The sequence below is a fragment of the Pan paniscus genome, chromosome 5, assembly GCF_029289425.2.
Source record: "Pan paniscus chromosome 5, NHGRI_mPanPan1-v2.0_pri, whole genome shotgun sequence".
In the NCBI taxonomy this organism is placed as follows: domain Eukaryota; kingdom Metazoa; phylum Chordata; class Mammalia; order Primates; family Hominidae; genus Pan; species Pan paniscus.
The window spans coordinates 53792846-53820248 of record NC_073254.2 but is presented as its reverse complement, the minus strand read 5'-3'; the positions used below and the strand labels follow the sequence as shown (position 1 = coordinate 53820248).

Here is a 27403-nt window from a genome sequence, read left to right as displayed (position 1 = left end):
ATACAGAGTGGCCAGATAGTCCAGAAATTCTACTCCTAGGTATGTACCTGTGAGTAATGCAAACACATGTCCACAAAAAAAACTCATACACAGAGGTTCATAGCTGCTTTGTTCTTAATAGAAGGAAACAGAGACAATCCAAATGTCCATCAACTAGAAATCAAATGGATAAACAAATGTGTTATAGCCACACAATGAAATATTACTCAGCCAGAAAGAAGGAAGAAGTACTGTTACATGTTGCAACAGGGCTGGATCTTGAAGACTCTGTGAATATACTAAAACCCACTGAATTGCACACTTTAAATGTGTGGATGATACAGCATGTGAATTATATCTGTATAAAGCTGTTATACATGTACATAAACAAGCATGTGTACACACACACACAGGCAAAGAGAAAGGAAAGCACTCTCAATTCCATCCACTCAGAGACAGCCACTGTTACCATCCCAGGATCAGGATATACTTATAGTTTCTTTTTAATTCACACATATATTTCACCGACATAGCCTCTGAAGGTAACCCACTAGAGGGCTTCATGCAGGACAAATTAGCAAGAGTTATAAAACCAATGCATCCAACTTATCAGCAGAATCAACCCTGATACTCTTACCATCAGGCTGAGTGAGACAATCACCTGTCTATTTACTTTGCCCTGATTTGTCATGCAGTTTACTCATCCTGAGGTTCCCCCAATAGGCAGTTCAATTCTCCTGCCCCATTTTGTAGCCAAGGCAACTGAGTAGAAGGTTTATTCATACCCATTCTGACCTCTTCCCAGCTACTAAGCTGGGGTCTTACAGCCTTCAAGGGTGAAGACGCTGGGGGCTGCCGAGAGAGCCCACTGGGGCCTGGACAGAGTGAGCACACCTATCCGATTTAGCCCAGAAACATCTATCCAACTTGGAGACAGAGAGAGAGACATGAAGCACTCAGGAGAACCTGGTAGGTCTCTTTGAAGGGTCCCTGACACTGACTTGCTGCTGTCCATGGAAACAAAGGCCGGGTGGGGGTGGCCGGCCTGTTTGCACTCACAGCATAGCACTTAGTGCAGCCAAGCTGAGCCGCACTGTTCAAACAGTCTCCCCAGCCTCCAGACACCTGTGCCGAGGAGAAGGGCAGGGCAGGCGGCAGCCTGGGCACAGGCCCCTAGGTGCTTACTCCTCACCTGTTTCCCACCTCTCCCCCATAGCCAGCCCCACGGCCCTGGCAGGGTCCTGGCCACAGCATGCCCAGTGCTGGGCTCTGCAGCTGCTGGGGTGGCCGGGTGCTGCCCCTGCTGCTGGCCTATGTCTGCTACCTGCTGCTCGGTGCCACTATCTTCCAGCTGCTAGAGAGGCAGGCGGAGGCTCAGTCCAGGGACCAGTTTCAGTTGGAGAAGCTGCGCTTCCTGGAGAACTACACCTGCCTGGACCAGTGGGCCATGGAGCAGTTTGTGCAGGTGAAGGGGAGCGATGTGGGATTGGGATGGAGAGGCTTGGGAAGGTTGGTGGAATGGGGTTCCTGTGGCAGATCCACAGTCCTCACCCAGGAGCTGATGCCCCATTTGGAAGAAGAGTGTGGTGGGAACAGAGAGCCTGGTGAGATCTAATCCTGGATTCTGGCCCCAGGTCTACAACTGGATTGATGTGTGACCTTGAACAGGTCACTTAACCTCTCTGGACCCAAATAGCCTCATCTATAAGGCAACAAGAATAACCATATCGGTACTGCAGACATTTGACAGCAGATTAAAAGCACTCTCTAAGCTGTCACTTGCTGGATGAATGGGAACTATATGTCAGCGTTATCAACGCTGTCCAAATTTCCTCCTCCCACACTTTCATACTTCCCCTTCCCCAACTCCAGGGCTGCAGCTCCTTCTGCCCTCTCCCAGCTCATATCCCTGGGCAGAGGGCTGCAGGTGGGAGACACAGATAAATGCCAGGAGCAGCCACCACCAAGCTGTCCTTTCCTGGCCTGTTTGCACCTGGAGTTAGGTTTGGTGGGCAATGGCCAAGGTGACTGAGCTTGCCAGCACTGCACCCAAATGGGGCTCTCTCTTGGTAACAGAGTGGGTCACCCCCTGCCTGGGTCCTTTCTGTTTACCTCTTTCCCAGAAACAAGACAAAACCAGGTGTTGTGGAGGGAGGTGAATGCATCTGAAATAGGCACTGGAGCAAGTGACAACATCCCCTGCAAAGGAACAGACCAAATGCCGAATCACCTTGATAACTGGCATTTACTGAGCATTCACAATGTGCCTAAAACAGTGGGAAGCAGGGTGGTCATGACCAGCTTAATCCAATCACGATCCACTCATCACCTGACACTGAGCGTGTTACAGGTGTTTTCTCATAATTACCTATTACAATCCCTATCTCCACTTTGTAGATGGGAACTGAGGTAGAATACGTTGACCAAGGCTGCACAGCTACTGGTAGAGACAGCATTCACTCCCAGGCCTCTGGCTCTGGAGCCCTGGGTCTTCACCGCACAAATTAGCATAAGTGCTGGGGGCAGGATGCAACCTGAAGCAGCAGTTCTCAAAGTGTAGTCCCGGGACCAGAATCAGCATCACCTGGGAGCCTGTTAGAACTGGAGATGTCAAGCCCCACTCCGCACCTGCCGACTCAGGAACTCTAGGGATGGGTCCTGCAGGCTGTGTGTCAACAGGCCCTCCAGGTGATGTTGAGGACCCTGAAGACTGAGAACAGCTGGCCTAGAAGATGATGCGTGGGCTGGGTGGTCACAGACAACATTCTGTAGCTGTGAGAGACCAGGAAGTGAGGCCTCCAGCTTCAGGTTTTACTCTCTTCTCCCTGATGGATAAGGTTAGTCAAAGTTGTGCGACCATAGTACCACATCAGGGTTGAGAACAGTTCAGGGGCCTCCCAAAACCCTGGGAGTAAGGCAGAGGCCCTGGAGAAGCTGAAATCTCCTCCTCCCTCAGCTCTGCATTGGAGGTGAGAGCCAAGCTGGAGGGCGTGGGAAGGGTTGGTAGCTGCAACCTAACTCGCTCTGCTAACCAAGACGAAAGGAGGCCATCCGCTTGATTGCAGCCCCGAAGGGATTGCCACTGATTAGCCCCTGGGGCCTCCCCAGGGAAGACAGGACATCCCTTTCCCAGAGAGTCCTCAGCCTCAGGAGAGACCCTTCCTTGCCAGGGGCAGTTGAGCTGGGTGGCAGAAGAACACTGGGGTGAGATTCTGGAAGAAGACACATTCCTGTTGAACTCTCGGACGCACAGGGCGAGTTGAGTAACTAGTATTAAAAGCAGTATTAAACATTGCCTCTGTGAGGAAACGCTGCTTGCCCAGGTTCACAAAACTGGGAAGTCAGAACCCATGGCCACCTGCATCCGCCCACCGGCACTCAGCACCCTCAGCAGGATGAGGGCTGCAGGCTGGCAGTGGGGGATGGCCCAGGACTAGAGTACTGCCCCCAGAAGTGAGGGTCTCCAGAGAACGAGCATGTTCGGGAATGTTGGGCCCTGGCCACTTTGTGGATGTGGGAAAGAAAGGGAGGCCAAAGTCCACATCTTAAGAGGCCAGTTCCCATCAAAGTGAGGAGAAGCAGACAGCCTGTGACCGCAGATGCCCTGACTGGCTTGGCCCACCAGGGCCACCCCAGCCCTGATCTAAGCACACCCACCCAGCCAGCGGGAACCGGTTCCCATAGGAATTGGAAGCCAGAACTGTTGTGTCCCTGGCTTCCTCCTGCCTTTGGGGCTCTTCGGTGGCAAGGCTGTGCTGCTGCTCTGAGACAGTCCACAATTAAAGAGGAGAGGGTTGGGGCAGGGGAGGAGAGAGCCCTGCCCATTCTCCAAGGCGGCTGGGCCCAGGGACTGGAGGTTGTCAGCAGTGGGGCAGTGAAGGGAGGTGTTGTAGGCTTGAGCTGGCAAAGGTTTGGGTCTTGTAAAAACACATGCAACACACATACAAACATGCACACATGTGCAACATACAGTTGCCATGCACAACACATGCATACAACACATCACATATAAACCACCACACACACACACACACACACACTCACTCACACGTGCCACCTTTGTCTTGGCCTCCGTTAGAATTTCTCCCATAGGCAAGGGCTGGGGCTCACTAGAGAGCAGCAAAGAGCAAGGGTGCCCACTCACCTGGACACTTAGGGAACACAGGGCTCTCTGTCCCACCATTAGCTTCATGGCAGGCAGCCCATGGCTTCCCTGTGGTCCCTAAACCCTGTGTTCCCCAGCAATCCCTTCCAGACATACCCAACCTGAAATCCTCCCAATGTTCTAACAGCTGATGTGCGTGTCATCCTTTTGGCCACCAGCAGCATCTCCCACGGGACCCCTCCCTGAGCATCCTCCACCTCACCCCTCAGGCCCATCTCCCGCCCCAGCCCATGCTTGCAGCCCACACCTCAGTCAGCCCTGGCCAGTGGGACAGACAGTGGAACAGACACTGGAGTTGGAGTCCAGTCACCTTGCACAGGTCACTTAGCCACTCTGAGTCTTCATTTCCTTTTTCCATGAAATGGGAACAATATCATCTAAGAGTATCATTAGATGAGATGACACAAAAGCATGCTGCCAAGAGCATGGCAACAACTGGTGCCCAGTAACCATCAGCTCCTTCTCCTCCCCTGCCATGCCACCCCCTACAGGTCATCATGGAAGCCTGGGTGAAAGGTGTGAACCCCAAAGGCAACTCCACCAACCCCAGCAACTGGGACTTTGGCAGCAGTTTCTTCTTCGCAGGCACAGTCGTCACTACCATAGGTAAAGGGCTGGGGTAGAGAAGAGCTTCCCCAAGGCCCCTGTCTTAGTTTGGGCTCCCCAAAAGCAGATGCTGAGACAAGGATGTGGTTTGTCTAGGAGATTATTCAGGAAGCCCAGGGAGGGAGTGGGTAAGTGAAACAGTAGGGAGAAGGCGGCAATGAAATTTGCATTAATTAGCAGATTACTGGCTTGGGTGACTGAGCTCACTTCTCCTTGGGACCCTCTGAGAGGCTAGATAGAGCCCTTCCTCAGAACAGTCCAGCGAGGGACAAGAATGAGGGGCCATTTAGCTACCAACTCCTGCCCTCAAAGGTTGAGAGCTGGTCCCGAGTATATTAGTTCCCCAGCATTTTGAAACTTCCCATAGACCAAGCATACTCCTTTGGCCAGAAGAATCTCTCAGGTAGAGACAGATGTGCAGAAACTGGGAGCGGGGGTTGATTTGTATACAGGAACTGTCCACCAGAGCTTCAGGTGGTATCTCATGTGTTCTGAGGGAACAGGGCACTGACAGCAGCTGCTACACCCCCTCGGCCAGAAAACTCACTCCATCCCACCCCAAGGAAACCATCAGATCCAGGTCTACCCCAACCATTCAGTTAAGTCCAATTCCACATACTTTTCTTGAACTCAGGCGACATTCCAGGCAGAGTGATGGAGTTGGGGGTGGGAGATACAAACTTGGATCAGACCCAGGCTCAGCCCGCAAGGAACTTCCAGTCCAACAAAAAGGAACATGATAAATACACAAAAAAAAGTAATAGAAAACAAAGTCGATAATTACATAGCAATGACATAAAACACTATGGGGAACCACACCCAGAAGGGAGAAGGAAATTGGCAGTCAGGAGGGCTTCATGGAGGCAGAGTCATTTGAGATGGGCCTTCAAAGATGAGCAGGAGTCCTATAAATAAAAATCATTCCAGCAGAGTTCATGGGAACAGGGGAGCTTCCCCTTCTCACCCCCAGAGGTGGTGACAGACAAACCTCAGCTAGAGTCTGGGGAAGAGGAGCAGAGGGCGTTCTGAAGTCTCCATATTTGCACACGCCCCCCTTCCCTTGCAGGATATGGGAACCTGGCACCCAGCACAGAAGCAGGTCAGGTCTTCTGTGTCTTCTATGCCCTGTTGGGCATCCCGCTTAACGTGATCTTCCTCAACCACCTGGGCACAGGGCTGCGTGCCCATCTGGCCACCATTGAGAGATGGGAGGACCGGCCCAGGCGCTCCCAGGTATGCCCCCTAACTCCCTTACAGGCCTGCTATGACAGATCTGTTGCAAGTGGAGTTCCCCAGAAGCTGATGCTGAGATGGAGTTTGGCATGCATGGTGTTAGGGGTAGATGCCTGTGAAAGAGGAAGGGTGAAGGCAGGGTTGGGCAGAGTAGGGAGTTGGATTTCTATGCATGCTCTACAAAGGCTTGGCCCCAAGGAGCTCTACAGCATGTGAGAGCTGTCAGAGTTGTCCCACAGTGGGCGGAACCAGCCAGGTTTTCATACCTGCCTCAATCAGGCACTGGGTGTGGCCTTCCCAGGAAGGGTATGCCCCTAGGCCAGGAGGTTCTCTGCAGCTGAACACCCTGAAGGAGCTGGCAGCTGGCCCACCGTCCTCCTTTAAGTGAGGGATCTCTGTAGCACATCTTCAAGGTCATCACAGAACTCCAACATCCTTTTGTGCAGTAGCAAACAAGCTCTGCAGGCTGCCCAGCATGCCCCCAGTGCCCACCCTTGGCCAGCCACTTGCAAGGCCAGAAGTACGCAGACAGTTCAATGATACTTTTCTGTTCCAGATCTGAGTCCCCAGGGAGCCTGTTCAAGTGTGATCCCCAAGTCCAAAGGGGTCTCCAAATCGCTTCTTGACCCACTAACGCAATCCCTCTGCCCAAATCTTTCCCTGGGTGGGACAAGGTCATGCACACATAGATACAACCTCCACCTCAAGGGTCTGCAGTGCAGGAAAGGGGCCTAGCTATGGCCCAGTCCCATTCCCATGTTTACCCCAGACTCCCCCCAACCTCATACAATCCTGGAGACTTTCAAGTGGACTCAGGGGCCAACTCCCTCCCTCCTAGGTACTGCAAGTCCTGGGCCTGGCTCTGTTCCTGACCCTGGGGACGCTGGTCATTCTCATCTTCCCACCCATGGTCTTCAGCCATGTGGAGGGCTGGAGCTTCAGCGAGGGCTTCTACTTTGCTTTCATCACTCTCAGCACCATTGGCTTCGGGGACTATGTTGTTGGTGAGAACAAAGCAGTCACATTATCTCAGGGTGGGGGTGCCCACTGGGATTTGGGGGATGGAGAGATGTCAGCTGAGGACAACTATTGAGGATAAGATAGCCCTTGGTCATTCAAGGGAGCCAAACCAATGATTTCTGGGACTACTGTGGATTCTAAGCAACATTCTCAGAAGTTTCTGGTCTAGGACCCATCACCACCCCGCAGAGACCTACCTCCACTGCTGTTCCTTGTTATGAGGAAGAGGGAGAGAGCATCCTGGCTGGTGAGGGTCCCTATGGAAACTGGAGGTGGCTATGCCCTGAGACCCCTGGCATTGATGCCATTCCCTTCCCTGGCAGGCACAGACCCCAGCAAGCATTATATCTCAGTGTACCGGAGCCTGGCAGCCATCTGGATCCTCCTGGGCCTGGCGTGGCTGGCGCTGATCCTCCCACTGGGCCCCCTGCTTCTGCACAGATGCTGCCAGCTCTGGCTGCTCAGTAGGGGCCTCGGCGTCAAGGATGGGGCAGCCTCTGACCCCAGTGGGCTCCCCAGGCCTCAGAAGATCCCCATCTCCGCATGAGGCCCCCGGGGGGGCCCCAGAAACCCCTTTCATCCTCCCCAGTCCCACCCTATCTGCTCTCTGGATTTCCAGCCCTGCTTTCTCCTCTCCCAACCCCCTCACTTCTCAGCCAGGGCTGGTCTCAGGAGCTCTCCCAAGAGAGAAAGGAGACAGGTATATCCAAGAAAGTAACAGAGAGGAGACGTGAGATAGGATTAAAGACATGTGTGGATGGGGAGGTGTACCCTTGTCCCAGAGCCCCTGCCACAGCCTTCCACCCAAAGGTAGTGGCCAGATCTCCACTGCCCTCCCCATGCCCCCTTCCAGGAGACCTTACACAAACAAAGGATGACTTTACTTTTGCCTCATTTGATACGTGCACAGTGCATTTGCCAAGCCCCTACTATGTGCCAGGTGCTGTGCCAGGGTCTGTGCCAGGGTCTGGGGATACAGCAGTGGAAGTGCCTGCCCTTGATGTGCCTTTAGTTGCTAGGCAAGCAAAGAGGCAGCCCCAACACAGTGCCCAAAATGCTATGATGGGAATAGCCCCAGGGTTGATGAGAGCCCATGGGAGTGGCTGGCAGGGAGCATCAAAGAGAGGGGAGACCTGGGCAGAGACTTTGGAACAATCTTAGTGAAAAGAGGATCTCTGCCCTCAGGAAGCTTTCAGCCGAGGGGCAGGCGAGCTGCCTCTCAAAGCTCGCCAGCTCCCCTTGCCTAGAAGTCCAGGGCTGTCTGTGAACAAAGCTTAGGACCTCTTGGGTGTCCTACCCACTTTCCTGAACATGGCCTCCCCTGACCCTCACAGGCCACCCCCTTAACTTCATCACTCCCTCTGGGCTCCTGCCTTCTCAAGAGCCTTTCCAAACACCCCCATGGGAAGCCAGAGAGCCAGCAGATCCCAGGATCCTTCCAGAAAGTGAGCTCCATGAACGTCTGGCCTCTCTCAGGAATGCATTCTCCAGGTCTGGCCTTTCCCCTGCCAGATTGCAACATCCCTGACCAGGAGAGATTTAGACCACTCCATCCCGGGGCCTGGAAATTTTGGCCTTTGCCTCTCCCATCATCCAACAGCAAGTGGGCTCCTATGTGGCTGGGTTCGTCTGCACAGGTCTGAGGCAAGGCTGTGGAGCCAAGGCGGCTCCAGGCAGGAGACCCAGGAGAGGCTCTACAGCAGCAAGAGGAGTCCAAGTCACACCCCAGGACTTCCCCATATCCAAGAAAGGACTGGGAAGCTGAGGACCCACGGACTCTTCACACAGCCTAGACGCTTCCTCCACTCCAGGTAGAGGGATTTCGGGGGCCTTCTCAGAAGCAAGGAGTGGACAAGCCTCTTGGTTAAGGCTCCTCTTACCTCCCAAGCTCATGGGCAAGTGGCAATCAGCTGGGGTCCCTCTTTTGGGGTACAAAGGAAAGGACAGAGGTGTGGGAGACCCAAGGTGGTCTTGAGATTGACAGACAGCAAGTCCTTGGAGATAGCCCCCAAGTCCAAGAACTTAGGCAGGGGCCCCAAGACAATAAAGTTGGTCTCTACTATCTCCTACCTCTGAGTGCGGTTTCCAGAAGTCCCTCCCATTGTTCATTTCAGGAAATGTGAGGGGGCTCTGGGCCCCTTCCCTCAGCGCCTGCGGTCACCCAGCAGCTTTCTCCTTCTCCCTGGCCTAGGCCTAGCAGGTGGGCACCCCGCACACATTTGAGGCGGGGCCAGATGCCCACAGTTCAGAGCCTCTTTTTGTCCCGGGGATTGGATCCCAGGGCTGGGTGGGGCCAGGCTGTCCCATTCCCCAGCACTCCTCCTCCCCGGCAAAACCGGGCACCAGCAGGCGTTTGCGAGAGGAGATACGAGCTGCACGCCTGGCCCTTCCCTCCCACCGGGTCCTAGTCCACCGCTCCCGGCGCCGGCTCCCCGCCTCTCCCGCTATGTACCGACCGCGAGCCCGGGCGGCTCCCGAGGGCAGGGTCCGGGGCTGCGCGGTGCCCAGCACCATGCTCCTGCTGCTCGCCTACCTGGCTTACCTGGCGCTGGGCACCGGCGTGTTCTGGACGCTGGAGGGCCGCGCGGCGCAGGACTCCAGCCGCAGCTTCCAGCGCGACAAGTGGGAGCTGTTGCAGAACTTCACGTGTCTGGACCGCCCGGCGCTGGACTCGCTGATCCGGGTCAGGGGCGAGCGGCGTCGGCCTGGGCGCGGCGGGATGGGGTAGCGGGCCGCGGGGTGTACAGGCCGAGGGCGAGGGGGCCTATTCAGGCTCTGGTCAGGTGTTTCCTGTTCAGGGAAACGTCGGGAACGTAGACGCGGGCACAACGGGGGTGGGCTTTCCTGCGCGGGGACCAGAGGGTTGGGGGACCTCGGAGGAAAAGACCCTCGCCCTAGCGAGAGGACTGCGAGAAGCCAGGCTGAGTCCTACTTGGGGGCGAGAGGGCATGCTGGCCCGGTGAGGAGGCAGATGCCTGGGGACACATCCAAATTTGGGGGCGAGGACAACTACGGCAGGGGGCGCGCGCGTAACCGGCCCCGCCCGGCCTGACCCGGGAAAGGGCGCGTTTGAGCCTGCTTGGGGGTTGGTCGCACCCGGACCCGTGGCAAAGAGCTAAACGCCACACCTGGCCGCTTCCAGAGGGGGAACCCGGGCGCACGTTTGCGAACTGGGAGCTGGGACGGCAGGGGCGCCGGGTCTAAGGATGCGCAGGAGCGAGGGCGCGGCCGTAGGAGCCTGGGGGAAGGCGCGCTTGTCCCGGAGGGTGGGTGGATTGGGCCCGAGGCGTGCTGGCCGGGGCCACCCTCAACGCAGAGAGGGGGCTCGACGTGCGCAGACCCGGGTTCGAGAGGAGGGCGGACGCAGGGCCGCTCTCTGGCTGAACCCGCTTTACTCCGAGTCTTCGGACACAAGGACTGGGCGCGCCCGCGCCGCGCGGCTGCCCGGAAAGGCTGAAGGCAGGGTTCAGGGGAGGACTCAGAGGTAAATCTGAGCAGAGGCTCCTCAAGGGTGGAGCCTAGCAGGGCGGAGGAGGCCGGGGAGGGTTCTAGGGGTGGCGCATCTTAGGACTGAAGCGACGCCAGACTGGCAGCTGCTCGATTTGGCGGAGGCATTGATGTCCTGGGTCCTGGCTTGGTTCCCCACCCCTTCGTCCAAGAGCCCAGAGTCCAGACAGCTGCGCGCCAGCCCAGAATCCCCGTCTTGCAGTCCTGGTGGCTTATCCGTCCAGAGTCTCCAGTCCAAAGCCAGTCCCCGGAAGGTGGCAGGGAACCGTGCCAGGGTGGGAAGGGACCCAGCGCGGAGCGGAAGTGGTGTTCTGAACCCTCGGACTAGGCCGATTCGGTGAGGTCAGGAGGTAGCCAGGGCCAGGCCTATCTCTACTAAGGACCTAAAGTGATTCCTCCAGCTCCCCACCTGCGGACTTCTGCAAATACAGCCCGACTGCTGGGTCCTGGTGCTGAGGCTGCCTGCCATTACCCTTGCAAAGGTGGTGAACTTCGACTACAAGCAGCCTGGGCCCAGGGAGATGGCTATGATGGTGATTATAATAACAGTAAATGCCTCTGTGCAGCGCTTATCGTGTGCCAAGCACTGTTCCTAGTACTTTACCCGTATTCATTTGTCTCACCTCCCTCACAGGTGGGTACTGTTTTTATCATCCTGGTTCACCCTCACAGGTGGATACTGTTTTTATCATCCTGTTTCAGAGGTGAAGAAACAGGCTCAGAGAGGTTACATACAAATGCATGGCTACATAGCCAGGAGCTGGAGCTGTTAACCAGCATAAATACTGCTTCAGTGTGGACCTGTGGATGTGGGTGCTTCCCAAGATTCCCAGCCAGGCTGTCATCTCTTTGGGCTTTCCCTTCAACTCCCTTCACTCCCACCTCACCCCCTTCCTCAACACTCCTGTGGCTTCAGCCATCTCCAGGAATAAGGATGTGGTATCCAGCCCAGATCTTCTTTCTGAGCACCAGATGTGGACATGCAACTTCTGAAATTCCTCAAGGCCAAGAGCAAGTGGTCCTCCTCCTCCCAGCCCTGCTTCTCCACCTGTCCTAAATCTCGATTGTCTGCCCCATGTCCACACACCCTCACAATCCTCTGCAACATCTCCTTTACTGCAACATCTCCAGGCCAGAGGCCTGGGCTTCTGAATATCTCCTCTCTGTTCCTCCTGGACCACCTGTGCCAGGAGACAGGCCAGGGCCCGTCTATCACTCACCTCTGCAGGAGTCTGTCCCCTCTGGTCAACCCTTTCTATACTGCCAGCTGCCACAGAGCACACAAACCTGATCCTACTTCCCCTTTGCTCAGTGACCTTGGATGATACCTGCCACTTCATCCCTGGCATGGCAAAGCCAAGCACAGCTTGGCCTCAATCACTTCTTACCAGTCTCCCTAATCTAGGTCCCAGGCAGTCTCACCTCCCACCTTCTGCACTGCTGTCCCATCTACCTAAACATTCTTCCACCAGAAGCAATCCTACCTGACCCTCAAAGGCCCAGCTAAAACATCCCATTCTCCATGAGGCCTCTGCTCCTACCCAAATGAGAATGAACATCCTTCTTCCCCAGAGTCCTACAACATTATATGCCTATATAATGCATATAGGCAATATAGCAACTGCTAACACCATGTGCCAGGTACTAAGTCTACACATAATACCTTATTTAACACAACAACTCTATGAAGTAGGTACTATTTGTATTACCATTATACAGGTAAGGAAACTGAGGCACAGAGAGAAGTTGAGCACCTTGCCCAGGATTGTGTAGCTGCACTTCCTCCTTAATGCCCAAAGTGACATTGACTGCATCATATTAGAGTTAATTAGGTTTATCTATGTACCACTGAGGGCTGGGGTCATGTCTCTTGTGGTCACGTCCCCTAAAAGCACCACACATCATGCCTGGCCTAGTGTTTGTTGCAGGAATGGGAGTGAGCAGGGGAGAAAATGAGTGGCTGGTTTACTAGGACTCCAACCTGACCTAGCCACTGGATAAAGGGTGGGGAAGGAGCTGTCCCCATGGTAGCTGTTGGTAGCTGTACCTGGTGAGCCCTTGGTGAGAGGGGTAGAGCCTCCTTGCCCTGGTGGGCTGGGATCGAAGAGTAATTGTGAGGGCTGTGTGTGTAGGTTTGTTTGTGTGTGTGTGTGTGTGTGTGCGCATCTTGGGGTACAGGAAATCCGTCACCCCACAGAGCCTGGTGGTCATTGCAGCCTCTTCCCCAGGATGTCGTCCAAGCGTACAAAAACGGAGCCAGCCTCCTCAGCAACACCACCAGCATGGGGCGCTGGGAGCTCGTGGGCTCCTTCTTCTTTTCTGTGTCCACCATCACCACCATTGGTAAGGGCCAGATGGGGCCAGGGGGATGGGGGTGGGGAAGGAGGCAGCTCCCTGAGAGGCAACAGGCTAGTTGCCTTTTGGAGGGATTACCTGGAGTCTCATGACTCCAAGTGCAGTTCAGCTCTGCAGCATGGACACCGCCTGGGAGCAGTCTCGGGCCTCACTACAGACCTGCTGACTCAGCCTCAGCATCTCACCCAGGTCCCCAGGGGATTCATGTGCACTGTTCGAGTTTGACAAGCACTGCTCTAGGGGACTTCTGCCCCACATGGCCTTTCAGGAAGCAGAGGTCTCCCAGTACAGCAAGAAACATGTCTCTGGGCACTACAAGGATGCCAGTCTCCTCAGCTGAGCCCACCCAACACTGAGCCCTGGGAGTGGTGGTCGGGAGAAGTGGAGGGAAAGTTAGGAAGGAAGAAGAAGTAGAAATCCAAAAAAAGAGCTTTAGACCCCCCTGTTTCTCAGCCCTGGGGGAGGTGGCCATTCCTCCCATGTCCTTGTCTCCAGACCCCATTCCCTCAGTCCTCTCTTCAGCTTGCAAACAGCCCCCTCCACTCCTCATCGCCATCCTCCCCACACATGGACACCTGGACTAACCCTCCCCTGCGGAAGAGCTGAGGTAGAGCTTGTCTCAGGAGGGTGCTGAGGGGCTGCTGTGCAAAGAAGAGCAGGCTAGATCCCTGCAGTTCTGAAACCCAGGAAATCATGCAAGTCGAGCCACCCAGATCCTTCTGCCCCAACTCCTGCATGACACAGGACTTGCCACCAGGTGGCAGGCTGATATCACTGGTGACTTGGGCTACCGCCTCCCAGTTCCTGGCCAGCCAGGATCCTCTCTCCAGGACACCAGTATCCCAGCCTCCCCACAGGGTTGGGTAAGGCAAGAGCACCCAGAGGATTCTCCATCTAGTTTTAAATTGGCCAGAACTTCTTGAAAGCAGACCTCAGAGCTACATGGGAGCTTGGGCAATCCTTGAGACAAGCATGCTTGGGAGGCATCTCAGACTCCAGCGGCCCTGAGCCCCTGAAGGACTGGCAGGATGGGCCGATTCATCTTTACATCCCCAAGGGTCTATTACAAGGCCCAGCATACAGCAGCCACTCAATAAATACTGCCACGTTAAGGAATTCCATTAAATATGCATTCACCAGGCATGTATTGAGTTCCAGGGTAGCAGGAGATCTTAAAACACAGTCACTGTAGGCCAGGCCTCCCAGATTTGGGGGTCCTTTAGTCTGCAAACCCCACACCTCCCACACTCTTCTCAGGGCCTGTGACTTTGGCCCACCAAATTCAGAAGTTTTGCTACCTCTCTTCCCAGCTCTACCACCCCTAGCCTGGATTATGCCTCTGTCCTTTCCTCTCCACTCAGTTTCAACCAGCTTGAGGGTGAGGAGGGCAAAGAGAGGAGGGCCCTGCCCCGCCCCCCACACACAGTACACCTGAGGAAACACCCGAGGCCTTCTTGTACTAGGCACTGTGCTGGGCACTTTGACATTTAAGATTTCAGTTTGTCCCTATGGCAACCTCCAAGAATAGGTCTTATTATTTTCTGTCTTTCTTTTTTGAGACGGAGTCTCGCTGTGTCGCCCAGGCTGGAGTGCAGTGGCATGATCTCAGCTCACTGAAACCTCCACCTCCCAGGTTCAAGCGATTCTCCTGCCTCAGCCTCCCAAGTAGCTGGGACTACAGGCACTTGCCAACATGCCCGGCTAATGTTTGTATTTTAGTAGAGACAGGTTTTACCATGTTGGCCAGGCTGGCCTCAAACTCCTGTCCTCAAGTGATCCACCCGCCTCAGCCTCCCAAAGTGCTGGGATTACAGGTGTGAGCCACTGTGTCCAGCCTATTTTCATGTCACAGATGGGGACACGGTGGCACAGAGATGTTGCACCATCTCCCCCAGATCATACGGCTAGTGAGAAGCAGAGTTGACTAGCCATTGTGGAGTGAACAGGAGGGGAGTGAGGGTTCTGCGATGCTGACCACACCTGTATGCACTTACACATGGGAGGTATTTGGAGAGAGAAGGAGAGGGAGATGGAAGATGAGGTACATCTGGAATGCCACAAGGGAGGAAGGGATATTCTGAGAGGCTCAGCAGAGGGCAGCCTCTTCGGCAAACCCGTTACCCTGGGACCAGCACCCTGTAAGGGCAGTACTTTCCAAGCCCTAACACAAATACCTCTGGGCCAGTAGGACAGGCCTGAGCCCAGAAATCACTCATCTATGAACTCCATTCCTGGCTTGCTCATTGGTTCTTTCATTCATCCATCCATTTGTTCAACAAATAAATTGAAGGCTGGGCATGGTGGCTCTTGCCTATAATGCCAGCATTTTGGGAGGCCGAGGCAGGTGGATCACATGAGGCCAGGAGTTGGAGACCAGCCGGGCCAACATGGTGAAACCCCATCTCTTCTAAAAATATGAAAATTAGCCGGACGTGGTGGCGGGTGCCTGTAATCCCAGCTATTTGGGAGGCAGAAGCACGAGAATCGCTTGAGCCTGGGAGGCGGAGGTTGCAGTGAGCCGAGATTGTGCCACTGCACTTCAGCCTAGGCAATAGAGCAAGACTCTGCCTCAAAAGATAAGTACATACATACACACATACATACCTTGGTGTGTGTGTATGTATGTATGTACCTAGTGTGGGCCAGACACTGGTGCTGAGGATACAATGGTAATCAAAATTAGCAAGTCCCAGCCCTTGGGGAGCTGACATTCTAGTGTGAGGGGACACACACTAAACAGATACATGGACAATAATCAGGTAGTGGGGTGTGCTTAGAGAAAAGTAAAGCTAGTTAAAGGGGTCTCATAGTGATGGGGGCACCTATTGTAGGTGGGGTGTCCATTCAGTAACATTGAAGCTGATACAGTAACATTGAAGCAGAGACATGAGTAAAATAATGGAGCAAACTGATGATATCTGAGGAGAGAATCCTCTGCCAGCAAGTGCAAAGGCCCTGAGATGGGAGTGTGACTTGTGTGTTTGGGGAGCAGTAAGGAGGTCCAGGTAGGTGGAGAGGGTTGGAAACAGGAGCTGCATTCAGAGAAAGTACAGAGAAGACCAATCACAGATAGACTTGTAGGGTTCTTGCAGGATGCCCAGAGATCCCAACAAGATGCAAAGTGGCAGTGAGGAGACATGCTGAAGTGAAAGGTGGCTTGGGTGGGGCTGTGGCTACCCAGCGTTCAACAGGTAGGTGACATCCTTTTGCTGACCTGAGGGATGGCTGAGAATAGTGGGGAGGAAAAAAACCCATTTAATGTCAGCCTGAGAACGCTGCAGGCCTCCATGGGGCTCCTCTCAGAGCTGGAATCTTAGTGTCCCCATCCCGCTGGTGAAAACTGAATGGGGAAGAAAAACCAGTACCAGACGATAGAACTTGGCAGGACCTACAGCTGGAGGAGGAGGGGTTGGTGAGGAGGCAGGCAGAGAGGTGGGTGGAAAGTAAGAGGTTTACCTCACCCTAGATGCCTACAGAAAGGAGAACTCTCCTTTGGAAGAGGAAACCCATAAAGGCCAGAGGGGGAGGTAGATGGGGACTCAAGAGGCTTCTGAAGTCCTCAGACCGGAAGCCAGTTCACTGGAGTTCCATCATTCATTTATTCAACAAACATTTAGCACCTTGTATATACCAGATGCTTGCAAGCTCACATTCCCTTCTACAGTGTACCTCCATTCCTCATTTCATCATTACCCCCCACTGTAGGTGGATGTCAGCATCCCCATTTTACAGGAGGAAGCAGCATTCAGAAAGGTCAAGCCAAAAGAAAGAGAGAGAGAGGAAGGACAGAAGGAAGGAAGGAAGCAAGCAAGCAAGCTGGGCGCGGTGGCTCACACCTGTAATCCCAGCACTTTGGGAGGCCAAGGCGGGCAGATCACAAGGTCAGGAGATTGAGACCATCCTGGCCAACATGGTGAAACTCCATCTTTACTAAAAATGCAAAATTAGCTGGGTGTGGTGGCATGTGTCTGTAATCCCAGCTATTCAGGAGGCTGAGGCAGGAGAATCGCTGGAACCAGGGAGTCAGAGGTTGCAGTGAGCTGAGATCGCTCCACTGCACTCCAGCCTGGCCACAGAGCAAGACTCTGTCACAAAAAAAAAAAAAAAAAAAACAAAGAAAGATCAAGCCACTTGCCCAAGGTCCCACAGCCTGCAAGGAGCTGAGCTGGGATCCAAACCTAGGAGGTGCAGCAGACTCCAAAGCACATGCTCTGTACTTGTACATAGTTTGACCTCTCTTGGGACCCCTCAGTAAGGTGGGGGTGGATGTAAACACTGGTTTCAATATAGTACAGACGAGTTTAGGGTGTGTGGGCACAGTGACCCCATCTGGGCAAGCAAGAATGTTAGGCAGTGCTAGGAGGCAAAATGAGAGGCATTTGTTCATTTACTTACACATTCACTTTATGCATTCAACACATATATAGTGAAGAGCACCTATTAAGGGTCAGATCCTTTGCCAGTTGCTGAGAATGTGATGATTAAGAACCAGTCCCAGGCCGGGTGCGGTGGCTCACGCCTGTAATCCCAGCACTTTGGTAGGCCAAGGCGGGCAGATCGCCTGAGGTCAGGAGCTCGAGACCAGCCTGGCCAACATGGCAAAACCCCGTCTCTACTAAAAATACAAAAATTAGCTGGGCGTGGTGGCACATGCCTGTAATCCCAGCTACTCGGGAGGCTGAGGCAGGAGAATAGCTTGAACCCAGGAGGCGGAGTTTGCAGTGAGCCAAGATTGTGCCAGTGCACTCCAGCCTGGGCAAGAGAGCGAAACTATGTTTCAAAAAAAAAAAAAAAAAAGACCCAGTCCCTGCTCTTGAGGGGCTCAGAGCATATACTTGATATACTTGGAAGAGGCAGACATGGAAACAAATCTTTCTCACACAGTGCAAGGGAGAGTGCTGGAGGGGGCCCTGGATGAGGAGCAGCTGCACTGGAGAGTCGAGGACTGGAAGGGTCATTTATATTTATGTGGGTAAAGAGGAGAGACTCTCTTCATAGAGGAAGCATTGTGGTCAAAGGTGCAGAGGCACGAGTGGACCTGGAGAGTTCTGCAGGCCAGCAATGTGGCTAGAGCTGGGGAAGCGGGGGCACCAGACGAGTCTCAGAGAAAGGCTGGGCAAGAGCTTGGACTTTCCCCCACAGACAGGAGACTGAAGAAGGGTTATAACCTCAATGATGATCTAATCAGTTTTGCATTTTAGTAAGACAAGACAGTGGTGGTGATCAAGAAGGGTGGAGGCAGAGCTGGAGGAGAAAAGAATGTCCAGATGGATAGAATCTTTTGTGAACATCTTTTCCTCCCCTAGCTTCCCCTCTCCCTATCTTGATGATCAGAGACCACCCCCCCCCAACCTCTACCTCCTTCCCTAGGCAGCTGATGACTTACTGTCTGTCCCTCCCTCCCACTGAGCTTTATGAGGGAGCCCCGTTGTGCTAGTTTGGGTCCTCCAGGAATCAGCTATCAAGACAGAATTAGATGCGTAAGAGATATATTGAGGGGAGCCTTTGAAGGATAAAAGAGAAGGAGCAGGAATTAATGTCAAAAGCCTCAGACTGCAAGCAGGCCTGATACCTATGAAAGGAGAGAGGGAAGGAAGGAGACTGGTGTGGGAAGAGCGCTCTCTGCAGTGCAGCTGTGAGAAAGTCTGGGCCAGGCCATGGGGATCCCAGAGCAAAGGTTGCAAGAGGAGTGCCACACTGGGCAGGGATGGCCAGCTTCAGTGCCCCACTGTGCCCAAGCATGGCTGGGAGCAGTGTGGAGACAGCATGGCCTCAGCCTGAATGGTGCAGTAGATCCTAAGAGTGCAACAGCTGGAGGCTCTGCCCCCTCCAGCATCCATCTGCCCATCCAGAGAGGGAGGACATGAAGAGAGGAAGAGGAGACTCACATTTGGTGGGTTTGAGCTCATGCATGCAGCTTAGCCTCCTAGAGCTTCTCCAGCCTGTAAAATATGGCACATAATTCTGATTTGGAAGGGTGGTTTCGAGGGTGAACTGAGGGAATGAATGTACAGGGTGCCCTGCACAGTGCCCAGCACAGAAAAGGAGGGCCTTGGTAAGTATCAGCTGCCCACATCTACAGTGGGTTAGAATGAGGGCCCTGGGGGTTGGGCCCAGGAGTGGGGCTGTGGTGGTGAGTGGACAGGGCTGGGCTGGAAAGGTCCCCTGAGTGCCCCCTCTCACCTCAGGCTATGGCAACCTGAGCCCCAACACGATGGCTGCCCGCCTCTTCTGCATCTTCTTTGCCCTTGTGGGGATCCCACTCAACCTCGTGGTGCTCAACCGACTGGGGCATCTCATGCAGCAGGGAGTAAACCACTGTGCCAGCAGGCTGGGGGGCACCTGGCAGGTGAGGGGGCTGCTGGACGGGGTGGGGATGGTCACTTCTAGAATGAGGGGCTGTGGTGGGAATTGGGGTTACTAATGACAAGAGGTGGGAGCAAGTGTTACTGGTGAGGTTGTGTTGGGATTGGGGGTCACTGCTCAGAATAGGGTCCTTAGTGAAAAAGGGCATTAATGGTGGAGACGGGGTGGGACTGGGCAGACGGGAAGGACATGAGGCACAGGCTTCAGGCAGGGAACCTGGAGAACACAGACCAGGCGAAGAGCCCCCTTCTTACTGGGGAGAGCTCTGGCCTGCCTCCAGCTCCCTCGGCTCCCACGCATGGGGTGAAGGCCTCAGGAGGCCTGGGGACAATGTTGCACCCACAGGACCCTGACAAGGCGCGGTGGCTGGCGGGCTCTGGCGCCCTCCTCTCGGGCCTCCTGCTCTTCCTGCTGCTGCCACCGCTGCTCTTCTCCCACATGGAGGGCTGGAGCTACACGGAGGGCTTCTACTTCGCCTTCATCACCCTCAGCACCGTGGGCTTCGGCGACTACGTGATTGGTGAGAGTTCCTGGCAGTTGGGCATTCGGCTGCCTACACCTCTCACTCATCTGCTCCCGCAGCTGGCACACCTGCTGTGTGCACGCCATGTGGGGGCTTTGGGGCCCAAAATCCGGAGACACTGTCCTACCCGCTTTTGTTGTGTGACGGGTCTGAGGTCACTCTGGCCCTTCTTGACCAACGCGGAGAGGTCCGACACGTCCACAGGCCCACCTGTTGTGCTTAGAGCTCTCCACATGACGGGAGTCCCCGCCTCCCTCCCGGGTCCATGCTTGCCCCAGGGTCTCCCTTCCCCACTTCACTCTCTCCCTATGGGACGCCAATCTGTCCCACTGCTCCGGGGCTGGAGATCACAGTACCCGGGGATCAGACAGTAGGGTCCGGGAGACTCCTGGAACCCCAGCCTCCCCAGAGCCCTGTGGGAAAACAGTTGGCAGGCAGATTCTGAGTGCCAGCAAGAAAGGGCCTCGTGGTCAGTGGACCCAGGGTGGGCTTAATCAGTGGCACTACCCAACCTAGGCAAGACAAGGGCCCCAGAAGCCACCAGCCTTGCATAATCAGGCTGAGGCCGATGACCAGCAGGTGGCAGTGGAGGGACATTCTGTGCCATGGCGGAGTGGCTGCGCCCCAGCTCAGCCTCATCACCGCCCCTTCCCGTCCCTGAAGGTGCCGCTGGCACCATCACCGCACCAGCCTCAAAGGGCTTCATGCACTCCCTCTGATCCCAGACCCTAACGTGGGAAGGAGGCCTTGCCCTTCTTCACTTCTTCAGCGACAGAACCCAGCCTGGAAGAATGAAGTTAGTTTCAGCTAACTCCTCAGGCAACCTACAGCAACAATTGTCACCCCCATTTTACCGAGGAGGAAGCTGAAGCTCAGAGAGGCTGAGCCATCTGCCTGAGATTGCACAGCTAGTAAGATGTGAATCCTGATCTATTTGACTCCAAAATTCATACTGTTTCCAGGCCACCTAAAATGTCTCCTCTCTGGGCCTCAGTGTTCCTGCCTATAAAATGAGGCAATCCCTAGAGCCCCTCAGTGCCTTCTAGCCTCTGTTTGCAAGGTCCCCAGGAAGAGGGGTCAGGTGCTGGGGCCTCACGCTGCCCCCTTCTTGATCTCCCTCATCCTGGGAGGTCTGTTGCTCTGGAAGGAAATTCTTGGGAAGATTTCTTCCAACTGGGTCATGTTCCCACCTTTACCCTCAGAGTAGAGAGATATGTCCCAGGACAGCTGAGCCCAGTAGCTCCAAGGGCCATACCTGCACCCTCGCAGCTCAGAGTATGATTCTTAGATCTGTCATTTCTTCTCTATTTCCACTGCCATTTCCCTAGTTCAGGCAGGGTTGTTGCATATAGCTGCACAGGTTGGGCACTGCACAATCCTATAGTTTTGCTACTTACACAGAGCATAATAAGGATGGCACCCAGGGACTTGTGCAGCCTCTCTCCTTGTCCCCTGTTGGCTCTTATGACCTTTAAAAATTACAAAGGCTATGATGTCACCTGCCCAACTCCTCTGAAGAACTTCATTGTTTTCCCATAGTTTTAGGATAAAGTCCAAAATCTGTAACCCTCCTCCTACCAATACAATCTGACTGAGGAGATCTAGTCCAAACTTTAAGCCCAGAGGGACTGCCCAGGCCTGGGGCAAGGATGGGCAAGAACACTCCTGCCCAGCGGCCACTGCAGTTGGCAGAGCTGCCCCCTTCACCACATCTATGGAGACTTGCTACCTCCTGGGCCCCTCTGCAGTCATGGCAGTGCCTCGTAGCAGGTCACCACAATAAGAGCCCCAACTGCTTCACCTGCAAGGGATCTTCCTTATACAGATGGAGACACTGAGGCCTGGAGGAGGGAAGGGAGTTGCATAAGGTCATAGAGCAAGTAAGTCAGGGCAAATCTAGGATAAACTCCCAAGCCTGGGCCCTTCACACCACCCATGTTTCAGAGTCTTCCATGCCTATTCCTCAAACCTCTCAGCTCTCCTTGTCCTCCAGTAACAGGGACAACCCCTTTCTTGGATGAGGATACTGAGGTCCACCAGTTGGCTACTGGGTGTTCACATCCCTGCATCAGCAGCCACAAGAGGCGCTATCTTCACAGCCACTCCTCTGCCTGAAGGCTGTGGCCAGAGCCGCCCCCAGGTCCCATCCGGCTACTCCTCCCCAGCCCCATAGCCTGGCGCCTCCCAATTGCATTTGCAGCTCAGTTGAGCGCCTTGCCAGCTGCCAGGTCTCCTGCCACTTATGATTTCAGCTTAAAAAAATGAAATAAAAAGGGAGAAGAGTGCCTCCTCCCCTCTGTCACCAGGAGCAAGCCAAGCTGGCGGGTGGCAGGGCCAGAGAGCCGGCTCAGTGCCTGATCTCATTTAGGACCATCAGCGGAATCATAGCCCCATAACCCAATCAGCCTAATCCAATCCCAGCTCCTGCCAGGCAGCACAGGTCAGCTCCCAGGTGGCAGCCTCATCCCCATGTGGGGGTCCTAGAGAGTGGCCCAGCCTTGGGGGACCTGGAGAGAGAGGCTGTCTTGGGGCCAGCAGGACAGGATGAGGAGTAGACGGAGGCATAGTACAGGGAGCAAAGACAGAAAAGGATGACGAAGGAATAGGAGGGGAGAGCTCTACCCTTTGAATGATTCCAATCTGATGAGGGAGGCAGCACAGACCTCCAGGGAGGGTACTAAATGATAGGGCAAATCCTTGGCAAGATTTATCTAAGACTCACAGCAGCTCCCATCAGTCCCCTCCCTCGGCTATACTTACCCAGCACCAACTTCGCTGGGGGTGTCCGATGGTGAGTGAAACAAGCAACCACCTATAGATCTTGGGCACCTGTTATGTACCAGGCACCATTCTGAGCACTTGAGCTGCATCAGCCCATGTGATCCTCCCAACAGTCATAGGAGGAGGACTCTTACTGTCTCCATTTTACAGATGAGGAAGTAACTTTCCCAGCAGACACACATAGGCCATGAAAGCAGCACGTGTAACAGAGGAACCCAACGTGGTCTGTAGGGAGTGATGTCTGAACTGAGGTCTGCAGGATGAGGGAAGGTAACCAGGCCAAGAAAAATGGAAAATGAAGAGCATTTGGATCTGAGAGGCCATAAGTACAAAAGCCCAGAGGCAGAAAGAATGATAGATGGGGAAACGGGAAAAAGACCAGAATGACCAGGCAGTCAGAGGGGAGAGGTGTGCTGCAGAAGCGGGCAGAGGGCCTTGAGGATTTGGACTTCATCCTAAAAGCCAAGGGGGCACAGTCGTATTCCCCATCTCACAGGTGAAGGAGGTTCAGACAGGTGGCTGAAGAACCGAGTCAGGATACATATTCTTATGGTTCCATTGTTCATCCCAAATCCCCTGGCTCCAGCAAGCTGCCTCATTTCAGATACAAGAAAACCAAACAGAGACTGGCAAACACTAGAGCGGACATCGAAATCCTCTGGGGGCTTGTTAAAATACAGATTTCTGGCCGGGCACGGTGGCTCACACCTGTAATTCTAGCACTTTGGGAGGCCGAGGTGGGTGGATTGCCTGAGCTCAGGAGTTCAAGACCAGCCTGGGCAACAATGGTGAAACCCTGTCTCTACTAAAATACAAAAAAAATAGCTGGGCGTGGCGGCGTGCACCTGTAGTCCCGGCTACTCGGGAGGCTGAGGCAGGAGAATCGCTTGAACCCAGGAGGCGGAGGTTGCAGTGAGCCGAGATCACGCCACTAAACTCCAGCCTGGGCAACAGAGTGAGACTCTGTCTCCAAAACAAAACAAAACAAAAAATACGGATTGCTGGGCCTATGCCCAGGGTTTCTGATCCAGTAGGTCTGGGGTAGGGGCCCCATCATTTGCATTTCCAACAAGCTCTCAGGGATGCTGATGCTGCCGGCCCCAGGGACCACACTTTGAGAACTGCTGGGATGGAGCATAAACAGATTCCCTCAGAAAGACAAAGAGGAAATGTAGCTCCTAAACCCAAGTGCCAATCCAGGGAGGCTTTCTGGAATCCTTCGGAGGTGACCATGAGGCTAGGAGTCTCCATGTTCTGTCCCATTGACACCTCAACTTGCTTATATGAATCAAACCATGTATCTCTGTTTCTGTTTGGGGAATGTGGTCCTGACTTTCCCAGGCCTCCATCGTCTGACCTTGCCTCTTCCCCAGGAATGAACCCCTCCCAGAGGTACCCACTGTGGTACAAGAACGTGGTATCCCTGTGGATCCTCTTTGGGATGGCATGGCTGGCCTTGATCATCAAACTCATCCTCTCCCAGCTGGAGACACCAGGGAGGGTATGTTCCTGCTGCCACCACAGCTGTAAGGAAGACTTCAAGTCCCAAAGCTGGAGACAGGGACCTGATCAGGAGCCAGAGTCCCACTCCCCACAGCAAGGATGCTATCCAGAGGGATCCATGGGAATCATACAGCATCTGGAACCTTCTGCTCAAGCTGCAGGCTGTGGCAAGGACAGCTAGTTATACTCCATTCTTTGGTCGTCGTCCTCGGTAGCAAGACCCCTGATTTTAAGCTTTGCACATGTCCACCCAAAGACTACATTTTCCATCCACCCTAGAGGCTGGGTGCAGCTATATGATTAATTCTGCCCAATAGGGTATACAGAGACATGTCCTGGGTGACATGGGATGTGACTTTCGGGTGGCGGGGCGGCATGCCCTTCTTCCCCACTTCCTTACTTTAGCAGGCTGCAATGCCGCCGATATGGTGGCTGGGAGCTCTGGCAGCCATACGGCACCATGAAGTAGCAGCAATGTTTGAGCGGCACAATAAGATAGGAAGAGTCTGGATCTCTGATGATCACAGAGCCATCCTAACAAACGGAATATCACCCGACCTCCTTTATGTGAGAGAGAAATAAACATCTTATGTAAAACACCATTATTTGGGTTTTTCTGTGATTCATAACCAAACCTAATTCTGAGTATGCCCAGAGACAAAGGCAGCATCTGAGACTGGAACCTACACAGAGAGAAACTACCCTCTCCCCGTGTGAGTTTGTCCAGGGCTGGTGGCAAGAATGGATTGAAGGCTGGACTGCCAGCCCCCTACACCTTCAGAGAGCCACCAGGTAAACTCTGTGAAGATTTGCTGATAACTCTCGGGGCTGATACAGCCAGCAGGCGGCTAGTCTCAGTCCAGCTGCTGAATCCTTACTCTATGGCTCATTCACACCACAGAAAAGCCAGGGGCAAGTCAATGGGCTCCTCCTGCCTTACCCTGCCCCACTGCGTTTGAAGGCCCCATCAACGGTTTGCAAAGCCAGGTAGAGTTTGCAAAGGCTACTTCTGTTTGCAGAGTGTTAATGAAGGTTGCTACTAAGATAGCACATAACACAGTGGCTCCCACCATACATACATACAAGCCCAGCCAGAGATCCTGGCAGTACCAGCTAACACCTAGGGTCACCTGGGGCAGCTGGGCTCTTGGCCTCCATGGGCACCTGTGATTCCGTTCCCTCCACCCATCTTGCAGTTGGTATCCCAGGGACCCAGGGAGTTCCATGTGGCCTCTCCCTGTGACCATCTTGGAACTGGGTCAGGGTCAGCCCTTTGGCCAAGGAAGGAGTAAAGGCTGTTACACCATCTCCCTTGCGCCATCCATCCTGGCCCTGCGTGGACCAAGGCCAGACCCAGGAGCAGCACCAGAGAGTAAACAACAGGGCCCACGCCCACTTCCCAAGGCCCCCATTGGCTTGCCCCTGGCTTTTCTGCGGTGTGAATGAGCCATAGAGTAAGGATTCAGCCGCTGGACTGAGACCAGCCGCCTGCTGGCTGTATCAGCCCTGAGATTTATCAGCAAATCTTTACAGAGTTTACCTGGTGGCTCTCTGAAGGTGTAGGGGGCTGGACAGAGGAAAATGGAGGGGATGAAGAGATTGCTGAAGTGTGGAAGTGGCATGCTTTGTACTTAACACACTCCAGAAAGAGGACCTAGCATTCAAAACTTCCTCCTGGGAGCAAGAAGCAGGCCAGTGTGTTGGGTTAGGCACTGTGGTCCCAACCCGAGCTCACCTCGGACCTCTTTGTCCTCATGCCTGGCCCCACTGGGCTCTCCCACGAAGCCTTCACTCCCATGCCCACACCCCTCATACTCAGAAATGCTTGCCCCAGAAGGAACCAACCTGGGCTGCTGGAGTGCCCAGAGGAAGGCTCATTCTTGGCCAGTTCTTTATCTCCTTCTCAGCCAATGAAAAGAATAGCTGAAACTCTGAAGTCTACACTCAGGAGGTGGGAGGGGGAGTGGGGAGGGGACAAAAGTGAATAGGGTAGGGACAGGGGTGTTAAGAAGCCATGTTGGGAGCCACCTGGAGAGGTCTGGATGTGGGAAATACAAAAACAGAGTATTAGACCTCAGTTCAGAAACCACAGAACAGAATGGACAGAGAGGCCACAGAACAGAACAGACAGTGAGGCCACAAGCACGAGGGAGGGAAGGTAGGAGTGATGGCAACATGATGGAGACAGCCCAAGAAAGCTGGTGCGCTTTCTGCAGTAAGGAACTCATTGCTATTTTCCACCTCAGCCAGGCCACCCAAAGCCTGGAGGAGGAGAGAAAGGGGTGCCCTCAGAGCGTGACCCTTAAGGGTGCTGAGTTTGGAGCCAGCCTGCCTGTGTTGAAATCCTGGTTCCACAGCTTGCCAGCTCTGTGACCCTAGGCAAATCTTGCATCTGCAATTTATTTCCTCTGCAAAATGGAGACAAGAGCAGCTTCGATCTGCAGGAACGAAATGAGTGACTGTGCGCGCAAAGGACTGAGAAGTGTATATGTCAGCCTTGAGGAGGTGCCACGTGCGTGTCAGCTGTCATCTTCGTTCCCAGCCAGGCTGAGTGAACAAGAACAGGAGGAAAGCAGACGCTCTGGGGGCCGGCGGCTATGAGGCAGGCAGCGCCTTGGCTGACCCCCTCTCAGGGCTGGCCAGGCGGGAGGGCTGAGCAAGCGGTGACGCAGGATGGGGCCCTGCCCTTGGGGGGCTCCCAGGCTGATACTATTGCTCTGCTGGCCAGGATAAGGCAAGTGGACATGCATGACTCACAGGGAGCCTCGAGGCAGAGACTGGGAAGTGAGTGCCCAGTGTGCAAATGCAGGGCCCAGGGACTGCCCACCGCGGGTCCCACCATGCCAGGAGCAGGCAGACCTCTGGCCCCGGGCCACCTCTCCCCGCCCTCTCTGACCGGTGAGGCAAGATCAGACTCAACATCACTGGGTTGTCCCCTTTAAAACAGCAGCATCTTTTATCCTTATCATCATTATTTATTATTGTTATTATTATTTATTGTTAGCATTTATTAAATGCTTATTATGTGCTAGGCACTGTTCTAAGCTCTTTACTTGTAGTAAGTTATTTACTCCTCCCATCGACTCCATAAGAAAAGAACTATTATTTGTAATGCTGCTTTATCTCGGGGAAACGAGGTCCTCAGTGGATGTTAAGGCCAAAGGTAGCCACCCGTTCCTGTGGGTGGTCACAGGAGTTGCCGCTGGCCCTCTGCAAGGGATAAATTCCCCTGGCCTGAGAGGCAGGGACACTCTTCCTTTAAGCCCTGTGTGATCTCAACCAGCCACTCCCCTTTCTGTGCCTCAGTTTCCTCACCTGTAAAAGGGGGCTGGCATCAGGGAGTCTGTATCTTACTACTTCTACTC

At 54.1% G+C, this 27403-nt stretch overlaps 2 protein-coding genes across 5 annotated transcripts; both read left to right on the top strand.

The window, feature by feature from the left end:
* The first annotated feature begins 803 nt into the window (after positions 1 to 803).
* KCNK16 (potassium two pore domain channel subfamily K member 16) lies at positions 804 to 9072 on the top strand. Of its 4 annotated transcripts, none has more exons than XM_057302491.2 (6): positions 804 to 948; positions 1331 to 1444; positions 4636 to 4750; positions 5817 to 5983; positions 6822 to 6987; positions 8641 to 9072. In XM_057302491.2, exons 2-6 carry the CDS (start codon positions 1427 to 1429, stop codon positions 8766 to 8768), a joined length of 594 nt encoding a protein of 197 aa, XP_057158474.1. In that variant the 5' UTR covers positions 804 to 948; positions 1331 to 1426; the 3' UTR covers positions 8769 to 9072. The 4 variants fall into 4 exon arrangements, with proteins under 4 accessions (XP_057158474.1, XP_003833385.1, XP_003833384.1 ...); XM_003833337.5 differs by lacking the exon at positions 804 to 948 and adding an exon at positions 7327 to 7467 and having other exon boundaries at positions 1070 to 1444; XM_003833336.5 differs by lacking the exon at positions 804 to 948 and having other exon boundaries at positions 1070 to 1444.
* Positions 9073 to 9350: 278 nt separating this feature from the next.
* Positions 9351 to 24632, top strand: KCNK17 (potassium two pore domain channel subfamily K member 17). Its single transcript, XM_003833339.7, is given in 6 exon segments — positions 9351 to 9686; positions 12739 to 12853; positions 19054 to 19214; positions 19577 to 19751; positions 23909 to 23997; positions 23999 to 24632. Coding segments are annotated over 6 exon segments (1032 nt in total). The 5' UTR covers positions 9351 to 9449; the 3' UTR covers positions 24254 to 24632.
* The last annotated feature ends 2771 nt before the right edge of the window (positions 24633 to 27403 follow it).